This window comes from Trichoderma camerunense (genome assembly GCF_050948025.1).
Source record: "Trichoderma camerunense strain CBS 138272 chromosome Unknown V8C40scaffold_10, whole genome shotgun sequence".
Taxonomy (NCBI): domain Eukaryota; kingdom Fungi; phylum Ascomycota; class Sordariomycetes; order Hypocreales; family Hypocreaceae; genus Trichoderma; species Trichoderma camerunense.
In genome coordinates this window covers 492,655-510,690 of record NW_028145360.1, presented here as the reverse complement: position 1 = coordinate 510,690, position 18,036 = coordinate 492,655, and the positions used below count along the sequence as shown (strand labels likewise).

Below are 18,036 nucleotides of genomic sequence, written 5' to 3'. Positions count from 1 at the left end.
CAAGATGAATGGGAGGGCGGGGACTTTGAGGCCTTCCACAACATCCTTTGGTTGAAGGTTGCCTGGACAGGCCTCTTAGTGGGTGCCAAGGCGGCCTGCATCGCAGATTCTTATGCATATAATACGCCGTCGAGGGCGCGATGCTCCATCACCATGCACGGATTACGAGTTGCATGCGTGTGCGTGCCCCGTGTCAGGCTGTCGATCGTCCAAGTTGCTAAAAAGATGAAAAAAACAGGGGGTGCCTTTCCGAGGCCTACCGCAACCAAAGTGCATATGCGGCCTCGCAGCTAAGTGGAAGTGAGTTCTCAAATCTTGGTTTCAATATTCATATGCAGCCAAAGTTCGCTGCATGGGCCGGAGCAGCTTGATTAAGCGGTGGCTGCGCTTCACATGAAAGTCATGTTGTCGTGTCGTGTCCGCCTGGCCTGCAGCTTCTCGCCCTTCCATTGGACATCGGCTGCTCTATCAGTTCCTCCGCTGCGACATGTCGTGCTGCTATTCGACCAGCGCAATGCTGTGCAAAGCGCCACTTCGGTGGCCAAATCAGAAGTCACAGGGCATCGCCTGGAGATGAGGAAGGGTATCGCACAGTCTTTCTACCATGCATATAAAATGACGATCTATACTTGTTTCATTCTTCCTCGCTGAATATGCGTCCTCTCTGGGAGTGAGTATTATGTTCAGCATTTCTTGAGCCACTCAAAGTATTGGAGATGACGGAAAATCAAGAGCATCTGAAGAGGTTGGAGGAGCAATGGAATTTAGTCATGGCAGAAGATGAGCGTAAACATGCATTGATCTCAGTGAGGCCCCAGAATCCGTTGCCGCCAGGGAATTCTCAATGATACACAGGCTAAGACCCTCTCTAGGACTTATTTGGGCACATCAGCAATTTGACGGCGCAGCTCGCCGAGGCCCATATGGACCTTCGAGACCGAAAGGATATGCTTGAGCTCAAACGCACCAAACTTGATCAAGCTGAGAAGCAGATTGAAGATTTACGACGCAAGACGGTAGGAGGAAAACGATGAACACCCGAAGATGTGAGCGAGCTGACCACGGTGACGCAGGATGAACATGTTTTTAGTATGGTTATAATCGATGGCGACAATATGCCGGTGAGTATACACGTGCCTTACGCCGTCGCCCTCCCTCGCGGCTACAGATTCGCTGACTGTTTATAAACAAACCAGTTTCAAGATGAATTTGTGAGAGATGGCCTGCTGGGGGGCAAGAGGGTAGCTAGCCTCCTGAGGAAGGCGATAGCCGAGGATATCAAGACAAGATTTCCATCCCTTCCTGCCAACGCGCAGGTGGTGATTCGTGTATATGCGAATTTGAAAGGGCTGTCCAAGAAATATAGAGAACTTCTGCCTGACTCGGCATCGTTTGAAGATTTTGTTCGAGGGTATAACACAGTTCACCCCACCTGCGACTTTATTGACGCTGGGTGTGGTAAAGAATGCGCAGACGAGAAGATCAAAGGTGAGCTGCCGTCGTGAATTTGGAGTTTCTCTCTCCCATTCCAATACTGGTTATAGGTTTACAATTTGGATACTGATATGACAAAGCGGCCCTCAAGTTTGGTCTCGGCGACAGCCATTGCAAGCAGGTGTTTTTTGGAGGGCCGGGAGACAACGGATACGCCCGCGTCTTCGACTCTTTCCTCGAAGATCAGACGATTCGAGGTCAAATAACGCTCATGTCAGGCCCCCCTTTCGCCTACGAGCTGGCAGCAATCAAAGACAAGTTCCAGAATGTGGCGTTCGACAACATCTTTAGGGGCCAAAAGCTCCCCAATGAGACGAACCGCAGGACCTCATTCCACATTACACCACCAGGAACACCGATGCCTTCAAACGCTCCATTGAGCTTTGCAGCTGCTGCCAAGGTGCCCACTAGTCCAGCACATAGTGCTCCCGCTCAGCTCTATTGTCCGGAGCCGAAGCCGTCGCCCAATGGAGTCATATTGCGCAACCGGCTGGGACAGAGAGTGGACTCGCGCCTTTCGTATTCGCAGTCTGATTTCTCCAGCTTGAAAGACCGTAAGCTCTGCAACAATTTCCACCTCTTGGGCAAGTGTTTTTATCTTGACAAGTATGGGAAATGCCACCACATTCACGGGGAAAAATTGACTGCTCAGCAGCTGGAAGCCTTGCGAGGCATTGCCCGTCAGTCTCCATGTTTGAACGGACTGAGCTGCAGCCAGACAGATTGTGTGGCCGGACATCGCTGTCCTAGGGAGCCTTGCCATTTGGAAAATTGCTGGTTCCCAAAGGAGATGCACGGCGTTGACTCCCAGGTCATTGACTGAGGCTTATGATGAACTTAATATTTTTTTTATACGTCAGGCATACGGACGGGAATTTGTATCCAGCGTTTTGGGGTGGACGGATGAATTGGATGGCTAACTGGCTGTCCGGCGTTATCATGAACGGTATACATGTGGTTCATTAGGATGCCGGCAGCATTGCTTCAACGGCAATGACGGAATTTGGCACTAGTTAATGTTTTTAATGCTCTTTAAGCAAAAGGAGACGGCGAGAAGTAATAAGGTAGTCTATCTCTACTAGGTAGTTGAGAGCTCGGAACTTGAAATTGAGTATTGATGAGCTCCATAGCCACGTTGTTCTATATCAATATCATGGGGCACTAACAGTACCGTGGGGGGCTATCAGGGCCACCGGAAAGCCCCCAAATTTCGACCCCATCCACTGTGGCACCGCTAAATGGACCCCTTCTAGGGGGGGACTTTCAGCTTTTGTTCGCTAAAGACAAGCTTATGTGGCCGGTTGACCGACTCGATCGATTGTTGACTTCACTTGTCACAACCAAGACAGGTAGACGCGTCTCCTGGATCTAAAAAGGATATATCCGGTCCATCATCACCTTCAAACAGTTACGAGAAGTCACCGTTACCGCTCTATTGCCGGCTAAGATGTCCTTTTTAGCCCCAACTCCGAGCAGCTTCTGGTCGGGTATTCTGGATTCGGAGCCATCGCGAGGTACCCGACCAGCTGAGGCGTCACTGGCGAACGGCCAAGTACCCCCTGATAAGCCCTACGCAAAAAAGGCTAAAGACGGCGTGGATTCGGGCCCCACGACGGCCAACTTTTGCTCCCCCAAACAATGTTCAACAACGCCTTTTGCTTCCTTGGACAGCCGCTTTTCGGCGACTATGAAGCTCTCTCGGCCGGATCCCCGCAAAGTGGGGGAGGGGCTTTTATGCTGTCGTGGGGGGAGAAATCAGGTGCAAGTTGATGGCTGAGGCGAGGTTGGAACGTGTTTGGAACTGCAGTAATCAGGGCTCTTCTATGATATATTAGAGTCCACCGGTCCCGGCGCGAGGTTTATTCTGTCTTCTTTAATGGGTGCTGCCCATATTGTTTGTCACAGTAAGTTGAAACAGGGAGAGAGGAGAAGAGAAGAACGTATAGCTGATGTGTGTTTGGTGCTGACTTGACTTGCTATCTAGACTACAAGCTTTGGACAGTCAGGCATATCGTCGACTTTCTTACTCTACAACATGTCTCGGCAAAGCACTCAGCTGGTCAACGGCTGGACCTTTAGGCAACATCAAGGTCCTTCCACAGAATGGCTGCCGGTGGAAAAAGTGCCAACGCAGGTTCATACGGATCTGCTGGCTAACAAAAAGTATGCCCCTATATGGGATCACGTATACACAGCTTCCACCAAAGCAATGTAGAGCTAACAAAATGATAGGATTCCAGACCCCTTTGTGGACCTGAATGAACGTGCCGTCCAGTGGATCGGCGACAAGGACTGGGAGTACCAAGTGACAATTACCCCTGATGCTGCGGAAGGTGAAAATGTGACAAGAGACCTAGTATTCAGCGGTCTCGACACTTTTGCCACCGTCTATCTCAATGAGGAAAAACTGCTGGAATCGGAGAATATGTTTGTCTCTTATCGTGTAAATGTCACAGACCGCATCAAAGTTGGGTCGGAGAACACCCTCCGCATCGTCTTTCACTCCGCCATCGTCAGAGGTGAAGAGCTCATTAAGGAGTACGGCCATGAGCATAAGTTCTACGTCCGACAGACTGAGAGAAGTCGTGTCCCGGTGCGGAAAGCCCAGTACAACTGGGGTTGGGATTGGGGCCCAATTCTCATGACAGCCGGACCCTGGAAACCCGTCACTCTCGAGACGTACGTTGCGAGGATTGACGATGTCTGGGCTCAGAGTGAAGTCAGCCAGGATCTGTTGTCTGTTTCCGGATCGATCTTCGCTCGGGTGGCTGGCGTTCCAAGCCAGGATGCCCAAGTTTCGGTGGCCTTGTCATTAGAAGGCCAGACGGTGTTCCAGCAGGCAGTAGACGTTGCTTCAGCTAAAGATGGACTAATCAAGATTCCGTTTAAGCTTGAGAAGCCCAAGCTTTGGTATCCAAAGGGATACGGAAGTCAACCTCGGTATCAATTGACCGCCAAGCTCCACCACAAGGCTTCTGATGCCAAAGAAATCGACCGCCAGTCCAAACTGGTCGGATTCCGACGAACCGAGCTGGTTCAAGAGCCAGATGCTCACGGCAAATCTTTCTACTTCCGCATAAACAACGTCGACGTGTTTGCTGGTGGCTCATGTTGGATTCCTGCCGATAGCTATCTCGCCGGTGTACCCTCAGAGCGATATTACGAATGGGCCAAGCTCATGGCAGAGGGCAACCAAGTCATGCTGCGAGTCTGGGGAGGTGGTGTCTACGAAGAAGATGCTCTTATCGAAGCTTGCGACGACTTTGGCATCTTGGTGTTCCACGACTTTCAGTTCGCTTGCGCATCTTATCCTGCCTACCCGTCCTATCTGAAGACACTGGAAGAGGAGGCAAGACAGCAGATTCAACGCCTGCGGACACACCCCTCCGTGATTGCTTGGGCGGGCAACAACGAAGATTACCAGGTCCAAGAGAGGTATAAACTCGATTATGACTTTGAGAACAAGGATCCAGAGTCGTGGCTCAAGTCTTCGTTCCCTGCGCGGTATATATACGAGCACCTCCTGCCAACATGGGTCGAGGCAGAAGACCCAGGCAAGATTTACCACCCAAGCAGTCCCTGGGGAGATGGCAAACCCACGGCCGATCCAACCGTTGGCGATATTCATCAGTGGAATAGTGAGTCTTCCCTTCCCCCCTTTTAAATTCCATCGCAGCTTTGAAAGCCAAACATCGCTAACAGTCGTCTACCAGTCTGGCACGGAGCCATGAACAAATACCAAGAGGCTGCCGGCATGGGAGGCCGATTCGTCAGTGAGTTTGGCATGGAAGCATATCCTCACCTTGAGACCACGCGTCGCATGGCCAGCGACCCGGCGCAGCTCTACCCCGGCTCCATGGTCCTCGATGCCCACAACAAGGCCATCGGCCACGAACGCCGCATGATCAGCTACGTCGTGGACAACTTCCGGCCCCGGCTCGATCTCGGCGGCTACACTCACCTGACGCAAATCGTCCAGTCAGAGACAATGCGTGCCGCGTACAAGGCCTGGCGAAGACAATGGGGCAAGCCCGGAGCCAGGCAATGTGGTGGTGTTCTGGTATGGCAGCTCAACGACTGCTGGCCAACCATGTCGTGGGCCGTGGTGGACTACTACCTCATCAAGAAGCCGGCCTACTACGCCATCTCGCGGGCACTGCGCTCCATCGACGTTGGCGTGCACAGGATATTCCATGACTGGACCCAGACAGGAGACTGGGTTGACAAGGACTCCGGCCTCGTCACCGGCCAAGTCGACCAGACCCTCCCGGCCCGCAAGGGAACCTTTGACGTCTGGGTTGTCAGTAACGACACCAAGCCCGTCGAACTGAACCTCGTCGTGCGCTTCATTTCCGTCCGCTCAGGGAAGGACGTCGTCGACCCCATCAAGTCCACAATCACCGCCGCTGCAAACTCCACCACCGACGTCCTCCAGGGCAAGCCACTCCCGCCGTCGATCCCTAACCCCGAGGACCTCACCAAGCCCTTCAATCTGGCTGAATACGACCCTTATGTTGTCCACGCCACCATCACTGATGCTTCCACCGGCGCCCTCGTCGCTCAAGATACCGCCTGGCCCGAGCCCATCAAGTTCCTCGACCTGTCTGACCGGGGCATCTCGTTCAAAGTCTCGCCCGCAAAGGACGAGGTTGTCGTTTCGGCCGAGAAGCCCGTCAAGGGATTCGTGTTTGAAGAGGTTGAGGGGTTGAAGTTGAGTGATAATGGCTTCGACATTGTGCCCGGCGAGAAGCACACTATCAAGGTGGAGGGCGCTCTGAAAGCGGATCAGTTGCTGTGGACGTGCGTTGGAGCCCCTGAGGCGTCGTTGACGATTTCTGGAGCATCTTCTTCGCTGCCCCTTCGATAGAGTGAAAAAAGCATTGGACTAGTACGTACGTAATATAGGATATGTATAATGGAACAATTGATATCTACGATTGCTTTAATTACATGATACGAACTACCGAATACCGAGAAATGGTCAATGTACACATTAAATGTTCATTTTCAATTTTTTAGTCGCTAATGACATCAATAAAGAAGGGGGCCAAAACTTGATGTAGGTAAACCCAGGATAAATCTCCCCAATCCCACTCAATCCATTACACACATATCCATTCCCAGCCCATTTCACGAAACCGTCCCAATCTGGCGATAGAGAGATAATTAAAAAAAAGAGTAATAATAATTATACCAATTTACAAGGATATGCCGAAACCTTAAGTCTCCCGCCGACCACGCTTCACAGGAGGCGGTGACCTGGAAACGCTCTCGCTGTCATACCGCCGCCTCTTCATCGGCACAGGACTCCTCTCTCGCGGACGCTCCGCCGAATCATCCCTTGCCCTGCGCGAAGGCGGACTACGGCTGCGCGACGGGCTGTAAGAAGCCCTTCTGCCACGCGAAGGAGCGACCGGAGACCTTGATCCCGACTTGGATCTTGAATCCCCGCGGGACGGTGATCGGCTGATATCCCGTCTGAGCTTCTTCCGGGGTCCTCCGCTGCTGACAGACGAGCTGTTTCTACGACCAGCAGGTCCGCCGGGGCTCTGGCGCGGTCGACCCCGTCGAGGTGGCGGGCTGGCCGAGTTTGCGTCTCGTCGCGGTGGAGATGGGGAGCGACTGTAGGAGCTGTACGAGTTGCTTCGCGCACGGCCACGATTCCGTTGTGCTGGTGGAGATTGTGAAGAGCGAGAGCGCGAGGAGTAGCTTCGGCTTCTGGAAGCATCTCGTCGGCCTCCCCGTCTGGGAGGACTGGCGGAGTAGGATCCTCGATCTCGTCCACGAGAAGAGACAGAGTCAGACCGAGACCGTGATCGTGACCGCGAGTCAGAGTATGATCGATCCCTTGCACCACGTCGTGGCGGTGTTCGAGAAAGGGATCGGCCTCGACTGTCGTCACGACGAGCCGCAGATCGAGAACGGGAACGAGATCGAGAAGAGTATGATGAGCGAGTATAAGACGAGTAGCTTGAGACAGACTCCGAATCCGAGCGGTCCTGGGCAGGAGGTGCGGGGAGCGCAGGCTTGGGCATGTTCTGGAGGTGCTCTCGCATCTCCTCGGTCAAAACACCCATGCCGATGCTGGTAAAGTAGTTGATGGAGAACCTGATGTTGCGAGGGTTCTCGCGGGGGAAGATGCCTTCGAGGCTGGGGCGGAGGGTTTCGTCAGTCATGCGTGCCCTCAGCTTGACCATGCCGACCTCCTCTGATATGTGCTGGAACAGGATCTTGATAAAGATACGGCTGCTGGACGTGGTTTCATCCTCGTTCAGGTGGATGACGGAGAGGCAGTGCCAGCCGAGGGAGTCGGCGGCAAACATGTGGCCGAACAACATGGCAATGTTTCGTAGCTTGTTGTTCTCATATCGGTGAATAGTCTCGTAGTATTTGGCAAAGGCCTGCTCAAAGAGATCGCACCACAGACGGTTGATCTTGGCAAACCGCTCACCAATCAGGCCAAAGAACTTGGTGTACGTCTTTTCCTGGGAGCAACACTCGACAATCATGGATGGCAGCTCAGGCTCCTGGCCAGCTGGCAGGTTGATCTTCATCAATTTGTGGACTGCTTCCTCTGGATCGGCGCTCGACATGATGGTGAGGTAGATGGTTCTTCGTAGATTGACCAAGTCGGCGTTGGACTGGTCCTTGATCTCCATGGCTTTCGATTCCTCCTCCTCCTCTTCATCGCTCTCGTCCTCATCCTCGTCACCGTCTTCATCGTCGCTACCCTCGCCGAGAATTTCCGCCTTGAGTTTCCGGTAAGCCTCTTCGTGTTCCTCCCACTCGGAATCGAATTTGAAGATGTTGAGTCCATCCTGAACATCAATCTCGCCATCAAGCTCAACCTTGTGTGTGATTTGGTCCTCCTCCTCAACCAGGTCCAGCTCTTCCTTGATCGCCGGGCTCTCCTTGAACTTGTCCTTTCGGATCTGGAAAAGCACCTCAATCATATACTGGGTTCGCTTGTCGATATCGGACTCGTGAAGGATGTTACGGAACTGATCGAAGACGGCCATGGAGATGGCAGGCTGCATCTCCTCCAGGTACTGCCCGACCTCCTTGCAGAACCCCACGGCAATCTCCACGCTGTCGTCCGTCGGCTTGTGCAGGAGCAGCAGCAGTATCTGGCCGGCCAGCATCTCGTGCTGGACCTGCTGGTTGATCAGGTGGGCGAGGAACGTCGTCGAGGAGAGGCAGACGGCCTTGTCGTTTCGCTTGAAGCCCTTGCGGAACTGCATGATGAGGCGCTTGATGAGCAGCTCGCCAACCTGCGGCAGCTTAGTGTTGACAATGGCCGCCATGGCCGCGTAGATGGGCGTGAAGGGCAAGCTGGCAGCCTGGGCCTTCATGATGGACCGGCAGAACAGGCCCCGCCCCCGGATCAGGTTCTCGCCAAACAGCTCGGGGACGATGTGCTTGATGTTGGCCGTGTTGACCTTGTTGATCAGGCCGTTTATGCTCTTCTTGAGGGCCTCCCACGCCATCCGCTGGTACTCCTTGCTGGTCTTGTCCGTGATCTGTGCCTGCAACGCCCTGAGCCTCGCGGGCGGAATGTACGTGCCTCCCGACCGCATGTTGAGCAGCTTCTCGTACTCGGCCTTTGCCGCCGCCTGCTTCTCCTCCTCCGTCCGCACCGGCACCGGTACGGGCGAGCGCGCAGCACGGGCGGGACGATAGGAATCGCCGCCCTCTCGCTGCTTTCCGCGCTCGCGGTGCGGCATGTCGACCACGGCCGACGCCATCGTTTCGCGATCTGGCTGGAGAACGGAAGTGTCGTCGAGGTTTGTAAAGGGGAGAGATAAAAGAAAGAGAAAAGCAATCAAAGCTGGATACAAGCGAGTAGGCGAGACAATGCAGTTGCACAAAGCGAGTTGCCTTTGTCGTCGACCCACGATCGAGACGGCGCAGATGATGTTTTATTCCAAGAAGCAAGAAAGTTGGTACGACGCAAGCAAAGCAGTAAAAGGCTAGGCTGAAAGAAAAGAAAAGAAATCCGTGCACGGACCACCTAAGCATGTCCCGATGGCTACATGCGCCACACCCAGCTCCAGCAGCCTTGCCACTACCGCTTCTACCCAAAGCTTTACCTCTTCGTCTCATACTCTCCGCCGCACAAAACCGTGTACCTAACGCACCGCCACAAGTACCTTCTCAACCAGCACCGCAAACCAGCCCCTAAAAAAGGCGCCTCGGAACCGAATCTCAATCCCTGGCGCGTTCATGCCAGCGTGGGCACATCGCCTGCCAACCTTCTCGTTCGTTCGCGATTCAGCTGCCAACTTTCTCTCTCCTCCACCCAAAAGAAACCACCCACACTCCTTTATAATCCTCGCCCAGTTCCTCTCCATACGGATACAGAAAGCTCGTATTACAATTCTTCAATTTTCTGTTCAATTAAATCGCATCTCGAAAGACAAGACCAAAGCCTCCCAACAATGGTTCGTCCCATCCCCCCTTCATCCCAGTGATATCACCATCGCTCCCACATCGACACACAGCAACGAAAACACAACAGCTAACACTCTCACCAGCTCGATAAACTCGTCGGTTTCGCCATGCTTGTGGCCGCATCCGTCATCTTCCTCTACTACACCATCTGGACCCTTCTCATGGTAAAACCCCCCCCCTCCCAATTAAATATGCTTCAAGCGCTTTGTTTCACAAGAGAGAATCAAATCATACTGACTAAACTCACAGCCCTTCGTCGACGACGACCACCCCCTCCAGAACCTCTTCCTCCCCCGCGTCTGGGCAATCCGCATCCCCGTCATCCTCCTCCTCCTGGGCTCCGCCGTCGTCGGCTCCTTCGTCGGCATGGTCATGATCCGGAGCAACCAGAAGAAAGCCGCCAAGGCCAAGGCCGCTGCCAAGAAGAAGGCGTAAAGAAGAAGAAAGAAGAAAAACATAATGCCTTTACATGTATATGGTGCCCATGTGCGAAATGGGGCCCGTCAATGTATGCATGGGGTAATTTGGGTGTTAGAAGTGGCCGTAGCAATCAACATTAATAGTGCGCCTTTGCACAATCATGTACGAACTCGGGTGCGCATATAAGCCTTGTACGACAGAGAGAGCTTCATCACAACGACTGGGAACAGAATATAGAGGGAAAAGAGGCGACAATGGTTTGGGTATCTCGAGTGTGGTGTCTATTCAGTAATGGGGTGCAACAGGAGCTGCTAAACTAAAGAGATGCTACCTATAGAACATAACAGGAACATGAAGCCGTACAGGCGACGCATCCAATCTAGATAAATCCCGAGCAGCCTTTGTCAGGGACTCGAAGAGTATAAGCATCCGTCAAACCAATCCTCCAACAGTGTTTGCTCAACTTTGCTTAAGAGAAGAAGAAGAAAGCCAAGCAAAACAGTGAACCCAATGTCAGAAGTTGTCAAATTAGTAGAACCTAGTTTATACCCAAGAAAAAAAAAGAAAAAAATTAGGGGAGAAGGTTCCCTCTCGAGTCCCAAGAAGCCCAAGGTAAAGGCTCGGTCCTGAAGTTGCAAGACTGCTCGGTAGCCGCTTACTTAGACTCTCTGGTCAGCAAAATCGAGAACCTCGCAGTCGTCCTCGAAGAATCCGTCGCCGTCAGGATCCCCTTGGTGGGCCCCACGTCGTCGCCTCGTCGTAACGACAATCTGCTCCGAATCGCCATATTCCATAACACGCTCCATGGCTGATGGAGGCAGAGGTCGGTGGTCCTCTGGATCGTCGTATTCGTCTTCAAAAGCAGAGGGGAGGCCCAGGTCCAGCTTGACAACGGAAATGTCCTGCCCAAACGCCCAGGCGGATGCATCTAACCCACTGCTTGGCGCATTCGCACTCAGATGCTGGGTCTTCTTTGCCTTCTTGGAGGTCGGCGCCGCGTTGGCATCCATCGAAGAGTTTGCAAGCACATCTGATCCAACGAGTTGACTACCGTAGGCTGGAGTGTATTCGCAAAGAACGACGCGTCTGTCAGTGTGGAAAGGTTGATATGGCGCACTGCATTCGATTTCTGCCTGGGGAATAGTCTCGCCCATGGTATGAAGAGTGTTGGAAACCACACGTGGGCGACCCTTGAGCGTCAATGTCGTTCCCACGTCCATTTCCGCCTCTGACAGCTCCAGATACTCTTCCTGAGCGCCCAGCTCTAGGATCTGGCGAACAGCCGGAGCAACAGTATCATCTGGCAGCAGCGGCAATCGATGGTCTATATATCGATTGGCACGTGTATTACGCTTGCCGCTGTGACGTCGAGACTTGCTGGGGTACGTTCGAACAAGGCCCCCGCCTAGGTTGAAGAGAGAGGCACTTCGCCTGCCTCTGATCCAAATGACGCACGAGGATGTAGGTAGTGAGGCACTTGGGGGCAGGGACACGCGGTTCTCTCCGGTGTGGCGTAACTGGCTGATGGCGGAGCCAGTCTTTCCAATGGAGCTGGTGATGCTCGCGGCAATCGCACGCCCACCCTGAGCTGCCGAGTCCTTCAGTATGCTGCCAGCACTGTTTGAAGTATTACCGCTGCCCTGGCGCGAACGTGTGACAAAGGGCATTGCCACCTGGTATGCAGCACCAAAAGCGCCAGATGCGAGGGAAACGGCGGAGCTCGAAGGCTCGGATGGTTCTGCGGCGGGCTTTTGCGTCACTTTGCGTCTGCGCGGCGGTGGCCACATGAAAGCGCTAAAGGGCATCTCCAAGAGATGAACAGTGCCTCTCTCCGTCACCATGGCCAGTCGCTCGCCTTGAGGCTCTGTCCAGACCACCTCAATGATGCGAGCCACAGTCATGCGCGAGAACTGGGCAATCTGGCGAACCTGGGGGCCGGCGCTCTCATGGGAGGCCAACGACGCCTGCAGGGGCGACGAATGGGTGTGTTGAACACGGAGCAGGTCCCACACTGTCTGCACGTCTCCCTTGCTGCTCGCTGTGAATAGAGATAAGGAGGATGGCGAAAACGACAGGAAACTGCAGCCTAGAGGCGTGGCGAAAGTGCAAGAAGGGTGAATAGAAGGAGACGTCACCAGCGAGTCAACATCCACGATGGAGACAAGTCCGGGATCCTTGGCCGAGACCGCTTGCGCAGACGCACCATGAGTTGGTGGGAATGAAGCACCGTCGTTGCGAGAAGCCCACTGCTGAGGTGGTGATCGGGGCTGCAACTGCTGTTGTTGCTGCTGCTGTTGGGACTGTGGGCTCGTTGATCGATTCCAATACGAATTCCAAGCTTGCAAACCCTGCTGGCCAACCCATTTCGCGCCCTGAATGAGCTCCTGGGTCGCCTCGCGCATCACCTTGTTGACGACACTGTCAGAAATAGGCAGATCCACGGCAGCGGTAACCGAAGGAAGGTGAGGTGGCGTGTGGGATGAGATTCCGGCCCCTCTTCCTAGAATTGGCACTGGTAGATGCGCTCGGATAGCGATATTCGAAGATGGCGGTGCTGGGCAGTAAGCAATCCTGCGACCGTTGAGAGCGAATATGGCCGTTGGAGGATTGGGTCGGCGGATCGTGCCGAGGGGATTCATCTTATCCGTCTCCTCAGCTACATCGCCGCCTCGCTGACCCTGCTGCACACAAGTCCAGAGCTTGGCGGTGCAAGCAAAGACATGTCCATTCTGCGGCTGTAGCAGTTGCGTGTATATCCAACATTCGCCAGTAGCGCCGGAGCATACCGCAACGGTTCCGGCATCTGCCTTGATGGCAAATGCCCCGGTGGGAGGAGGAGGTTGGAAAATTGGGCTGGTCAGAGAAACCTCTGCGCTGATGGGGATGGCAGGAGCCTGCAAGAGGACATCGACCAACTTGTTTGTCTTGAGCGAGTAGATTTCGACGGCCGTCTGGTAAGCCTCAATCACATGCCCATTCTGGCCACCCCGCCCAGTAAAAGCGTCTTGGTGAGCATAGGTAGACCGGGGGCTCGCGGCACCGTCGACTTTCCTCGCGGTGTCGTCATCGTCGTCCGGGCCTGCAGCCGGGGCTGCGCGCTGAGGAAGTACAGGGCCATGCACGACCAGAGCTACCAAGGGGAACACAGAGTCCTTGTCTCCGCCAGCAGTCCACGGAAGTATCTTGGCGTAATGAACGCCACCCCGGAGGCCCTTGAGGCTGGCGATGTGCTCCAGCCCCCGTTTGCTAACACCGTAAACCTCCAAGCCGCCCTGGTACCCGGCCAAGACGACATTTCCAGAGCCGGCAGAGCTGTAGGGGCTCGGGAGCTTGTCGAAGCCAAAGTAGAGTCCCTGGTCGCCCGGCTTCATACCGGACTGCGGCTTGATGGTGAGGTCTAGGTCTGAGACGCCGTAAAAGTGCGCCTGGGGTTGGTGGGGAAGCGGAGGAGGGTGGGATCCGATTCGGGAGTGAGTGTGAGCATACGGGACCGGAGAGTGAAGGGAGCTCCGGCGATGGTGGGCGGCGGTCGAAGAAGGCCGGGGCATGTTGTCCGGAGACACAAAATGGGGATCCATCTGGTAGCTGAGAGGCCGCCTCGGGTGACTGGTGGGTGGAGAGGGCGATGCCGGCGACGGCGTCATGAAGGCCCTCTGGGCCGTCCAGCCATGGTGAAGGCGGCCCGAGTCTTCGTAGGAAGAGGGCTGTGTAGGCGGCGATTCACTCGCCAGAGCGATCAGGTTGCTCGGAGAGGCTGCCATTCCGTTTCTCGCCCAGTCATGTATCACGCTCGGAGCGGTGCTTGCAGAAACCGAAGTGGTGGACAAGGCATCCAAGGAAGGCGACGGCTCAGGATTGTCATTGTCAGGAGCAGCCGTAGGCCTTATCTCGGGCGTGTTGATGGGAGGGGAGGAGGCGTTGGAAGTAGGAATGCTCTTTGGGGTGTCGTTTCCACTTTCGTCGCCGTCGTTGACAGGTCTCCTATTTATTCACAAGCACCAGGTCAGCAAACCCAGCTGTTCATACGGCATCAGATTGTGCCCAAGACCCGGAGCAGCAAGGAAATGCGCAGCAGAAAGGGTGAGTCACGAGGCCGAGGGCCATGCGCTGCGATGCCTTGCCATGGGCCATGGGGGGGTTTTAGCGGGAGGACTCACGCGAACTTGCCGGCCGTCTGTTTGGTCACCGCTGCGGCAATGCCGCCGCTGTGCTTTGCATTTTTCCTTTCCTTCTTGGCTGTAGGGAATTCATAGGTCAGCGATAGCGCCCTTTTTTATGTGTGTCTGTGTGTATGTCTGGCGGCCGATCGGTCTGTATGTCTGCCTCGCCGTGCTTCAAGGGATGGCGATGCACGCCTTATCGCAGTGTCGTCACAGCAGTGGTACAAGATAAGACGGGACTGTTACTCACCCGGCATTCAACCTGTGTAAGGGGATTGGAGCAGTGGTCCCGCTCCAGCTGCTTTTGCCTCCGCAGAACGAAACGGGTTCTGGAAAGCCAAAAGCTAAAGCTCGTTTGTCAAGTCGAGAAGAGAAAAAGGAAAATAAAAAAGAGTATAGTAGGTATAATGCGCAAGTATTGTCCCGATCAGCTCGAAGGGCAAAGATGGAAGCTTCTCGTCGTCGGGTAGGGCCAGGTACTAGGCAGCTCCGGCAGCAGGTCTAGCAGGTATAGACGAGATTTGAGGTACCGCCAGATAAGGGGTTTGCCTGCGGGAGGAACAGAGGGGCTATCGACGGTGACGAGGGGTTCGCGTCGTTGAGGTACTACTAGGCAGATATAGTAGTACGGGGGGGAGATGATTGGCAAAAGGATGAATACGAAATGTGCAGTAATACGCTGGTTCGTGCAACAAAAGAAACAAGGCGATCTCTAGGTTGGTATAAGTATAGTAGGTAGGCAGGGAATGGCGCAGCCACCAGGCCTCGTTTTTTGGTGTTCGTGAGAAGATGCGACGTCTATCGTTAATACAGCAAGATGTATGATATGGTATCGAAACAAGAACAAAGAGAAGAAGAAGGTCGTGTAAGTAACAAGATCAATATTAATCAGAGCAGAGCTGAGCTGAGCCGGTTCATCAAAGAAAGAGACTGAAGTGCTGTTTGAGCTGGTATCGTTGACTGGTTGTATGTAGTGTAGCAAAGTTGTAACATATGAAGAGATGAAGCAGAGAAGGGTTCCGTTGTTGCTCAAGACGTTCGGGGGGTGGCAGCTTTGATGAGTGGCCGCCCGCCCAATTACAGCTACAGCTACCAAGTACGAAGTACCAGACCTTACAGCATCGACACGACATGAATGCATGTACCTGCTGGTACTGCGACGGCCCTGGCGCTGTTGTCAGTGACTCGATAACGCGGGGGGAGTTGGAAGGTTCCAGGTCCGCTGGCCGGGCCTTGCAGTGGCAGCTGTTGGGGGGCGTGATTCCGCCAAGGGGGGCCGAAGGAGGGGGGTATCCCAGCCTGCGAGGTCAGAGGGGGAGGGGGGCGTGCCGCGTACAGTGACGGCGAGGTACTGGGCTGGGCTGGCAGAGGTGACGGAACAGTGGTCAGCGGCCACAGGGGCAAACAGCGCTCGCGGCAGCGCTAATCTCAGCTGGGCGAACCTGGAGTCTGGTGCTCCTAGCCTTAGGGGTGTCTGTCTGTCTGTCTGTCTCAATTTGTTCGTGTACTGTAGTGACGAGTTCCGGCGCTCGCCATCAAACGACGCATGGGGTACAGAGGACTTGTGCAGGTGCGGTTTTGATTAATGCAAGGTACCTCGAGATTTGGTAGCCACGATTACATCAACGGGACTTTCTCCTTGCCTGCTGCAGCTTGTGTAGATACGCAGCAGTCAGAGGTACATGGCAGGTACCGGTCATATGAGCGCAATCTGCCAATCGAATCAACGGGCTGCCACGCGCTACAGTGCCTATCGCTGAGTGGCCCTGCGGCTTCGGGTTCTGGCGGCGCGTTTAGAATGGATTGATCCCATTGACTGGATGCCGGCTGCTGCATGCATGTAGTCTGTACCTGGAGCAGCAGGGTAAACAGAGCCCTTGAGGCCATGACGCACGTACATGGTACCTGATAGCACTGCAGTTGTTGCGTAAAGCCAAGGCCATGTACATGTATGGACGATTCCGTCACTCCCGGGCAGCGCCGACAAGTACTAGGTAAGAATACATTACATTGATGTAATCAAATCAAATGCGACGACGAACACCCGCGGCTAGAAACGCTCAAATCATTCATCTTGGTCATCCGTGTTCTTTCTCAGCCCTTTGTTTCTGCCAAAAGTACCGAGTACCTCTCCCCAAGACAAGACAAAGCGGCATTTCACTAGCATGCCTCAGCCACCTCACCAGACCAGAACAGACCAGACCAGTGACCGGCTCCGGCGCGTCATCAACATCATCAGCCTGTTGCCAAAATGACGTTCCCCGCCGAATAGGAATAGGGATGGGACGCCCCGGCAAATGACTAAATACGATACGATACCAGCACTCACTCCTTTCTCTCCTTATCTCTCTCTTGTACCGCAGAGATACCCAGTTGCAATCATATCCGGTGCGGAGCTGCCCGCGAGAGTAATATGAGCAAAGTACCAGGTTTGTTGAACGAAGGAGCAAAATCGCGATAAGCTCCCCTCAACTTCTGCCGTTCACAGCTAACGAGCCTCTTTTTTGATGCAATGCTCCGGCCGTGTTGCGCCACAACTCTCTCCCACGCACACCCCTAACTATGTCCATGTCCATGTCCATGTTTTCCCTTTGGCATCGCCCAGGAATGGGCCACCCGTAGAAGCTGAGAGAAGAAGATCCGCAAAGTGCTATAATTACCGCCCTGCTACCAAGTTATTAAAACAAACCAAGTGCAGCTATCACTCCGGACGGAGGCGTGACGAGGTGTCAGGTGATGGGTGCCTCCTACGCCATGGACACGCAGCGGGAGCCCTCATTTCCTCTCCCCCCGTGGCAAAACAAAGCTAGGTATACGATGAGCAGTTCGCGTTGTTTTGAACTATTACCATATAGATCGAAGTGCCATGAGCGCTAAGTTGCCCAAACCAAAAGTTCGTACTGTAGAGAGTAATGCAAGGGACGGTGACGCTGCCGCGGGATCGCCACTGGGATTCCGGGGAAAGGGCTCTAGACAAACACAGCAAAGCAACGCAACACACAACCCCTCACCTCCATCGTCGTCGAAATCGTCATCGTCATTCACTCACGTAAAAAAGACAAAAAGATTCCCTTGGCTACCCGCGCTCCGTATTCCGTACTGCACATACAAGTACAATGTCCCTCCTCCCCCATTGCCGGTATCGCAACACACGCCCCCCCTTTGTCTGATAAGCTCCGATGGAACCAAAACCAGCCTCGTTGCTTATCTATCAGCGCTGCATGTGGCTTGCTTGTGCCTGTTATTTTCCCTGCAAACAAACGGATTCGAAACGTCAGCACGTCAAGTAAAACATTTGAAACGGATAGCAGTGATTTGTTCCCTCTTTTACGTGCTCGTAACAGTCTGGCGTTTTCATGTGAAACATTCGAGTCTTTTGCGGCAATGAATCAAAGCACCTCATAGTGGAGTATCAACGCAACACCTGCACGCACAGCACACAAAGTATAAGCAGGTACTAATGCAAGAGATGGATGCAGTGCCAGCATCAAATTGCTATTTATATTCGTTT

At 54.0% G+C, this 18,036-nt stretch overlaps 6 protein-coding genes across 6 annotated transcripts; 4 read left to right on the top strand and 2 right to left on the bottom strand.

The window, feature by feature from the left end:
• Window positions 1-770: 770 nt before the first annotated feature.
• Window positions 771-2,317, top strand: V8C40DRAFT_266424 (uncharacterized protein; the record flags this gene model as incomplete). The annotated part of the gene is made up of 5 exons (XM_083219757.1): window positions 771-806; window positions 873-1,016; window positions 1,074-1,121; window positions 1,197-1,488; window positions 1,575-2,317. 5 exons carry the CDS (start codon window positions 771-773, stop codon window positions 2,315-2,317), a joined length of 1,263 nt encoding a protein of 420 aa, XP_083072540.1.
• Window positions 2,318-2,780: 463 nt separating this feature from the next.
• Window positions 2,781-6,440, top strand: V8C40DRAFT_246619 (beta-mannosidase). The gene is made up of 4 exons (XM_083216143.1): window positions 2,781-3,398; window positions 3,479-3,657; window positions 3,727-5,132; window positions 5,208-6,440. The coding sequence occupies exons 2-4, from the start codon at window positions 3,530-3,532 to the stop codon at window positions 6,359-6,361; spliced, it is 2,688 nt and encodes an 895-aa protein (XP_083072539.1). The 5' UTR covers window positions 2,781-3,398; window positions 3,479-3,529; the 3' UTR covers window positions 6,362-6,440.
• V8C40DRAFT_246618 (U2-type spliceosomal complex subunit CWC22) lies at window positions 6,431-9,186 on the bottom strand. The gene has a single exon (XM_083216142.1). The coding sequence runs from the start codon at window positions 9,069-9,071 to the stop codon at window positions 6,714-6,716; it is 2,358 nt and encodes a 785-aa protein (XP_083072538.1). The 5' UTR covers window positions 9,072-9,186; the 3' UTR covers window positions 6,431-6,713.
• A 540-nt stretch (window positions 9,187-9,726) lies between these two features.
• V8C40DRAFT_246617 (dolichol phosphate-mannose biosynthesis regulatory proteins DPM2) lies at window positions 9,727-10,976 on the top strand. Its single transcript, XM_083216141.1, has 3 exons — window positions 9,727-9,935; window positions 10,029-10,109; window positions 10,195-10,976. The coding sequence occupies exons 1-3, from the start codon at window positions 9,933-9,935 to the stop codon at window positions 10,378-10,380; spliced, it is 270 nt and encodes an 89-aa protein (XP_083072537.1). The 5' UTR covers window positions 9,727-9,932; the 3' UTR covers window positions 10,381-10,976.
• V8C40DRAFT_246615 (uncharacterized protein) lies at window positions 10,628-15,519 on the bottom strand. The gene is made up of 3 exons (XM_083216140.1): window positions 14,776-15,519; window positions 14,523-14,601; window positions 10,628-14,346 (listed from the first exon to the last, which is right to left on the bottom strand). Exons 1-3 carry the CDS (start codon window positions 14,780-14,782, stop codon window positions 11,025-11,027), a joined length of 3,408 nt encoding a protein of 1,135 aa, XP_083072536.1. The 5' UTR covers window positions 14,783-15,519; the 3' UTR covers window positions 10,628-11,024.
• A 1,589-nt stretch (window positions 15,520-17,108) lies between these two features.
• On the top strand, window positions 17,109-18,035 carry V8C40DRAFT_25933 (uncharacterized protein). The gene has a single exon (XM_083218946.1). The coding sequence runs from the start codon at window positions 17,392-17,394 to the stop codon at window positions 17,911-17,913; it is 522 nt and encodes a 173-aa protein (XP_083072535.1). The 5' UTR covers window positions 17,109-17,391; the 3' UTR covers window positions 17,914-18,035.
• Window position 18,036: the final 1 nt, after the last annotated feature.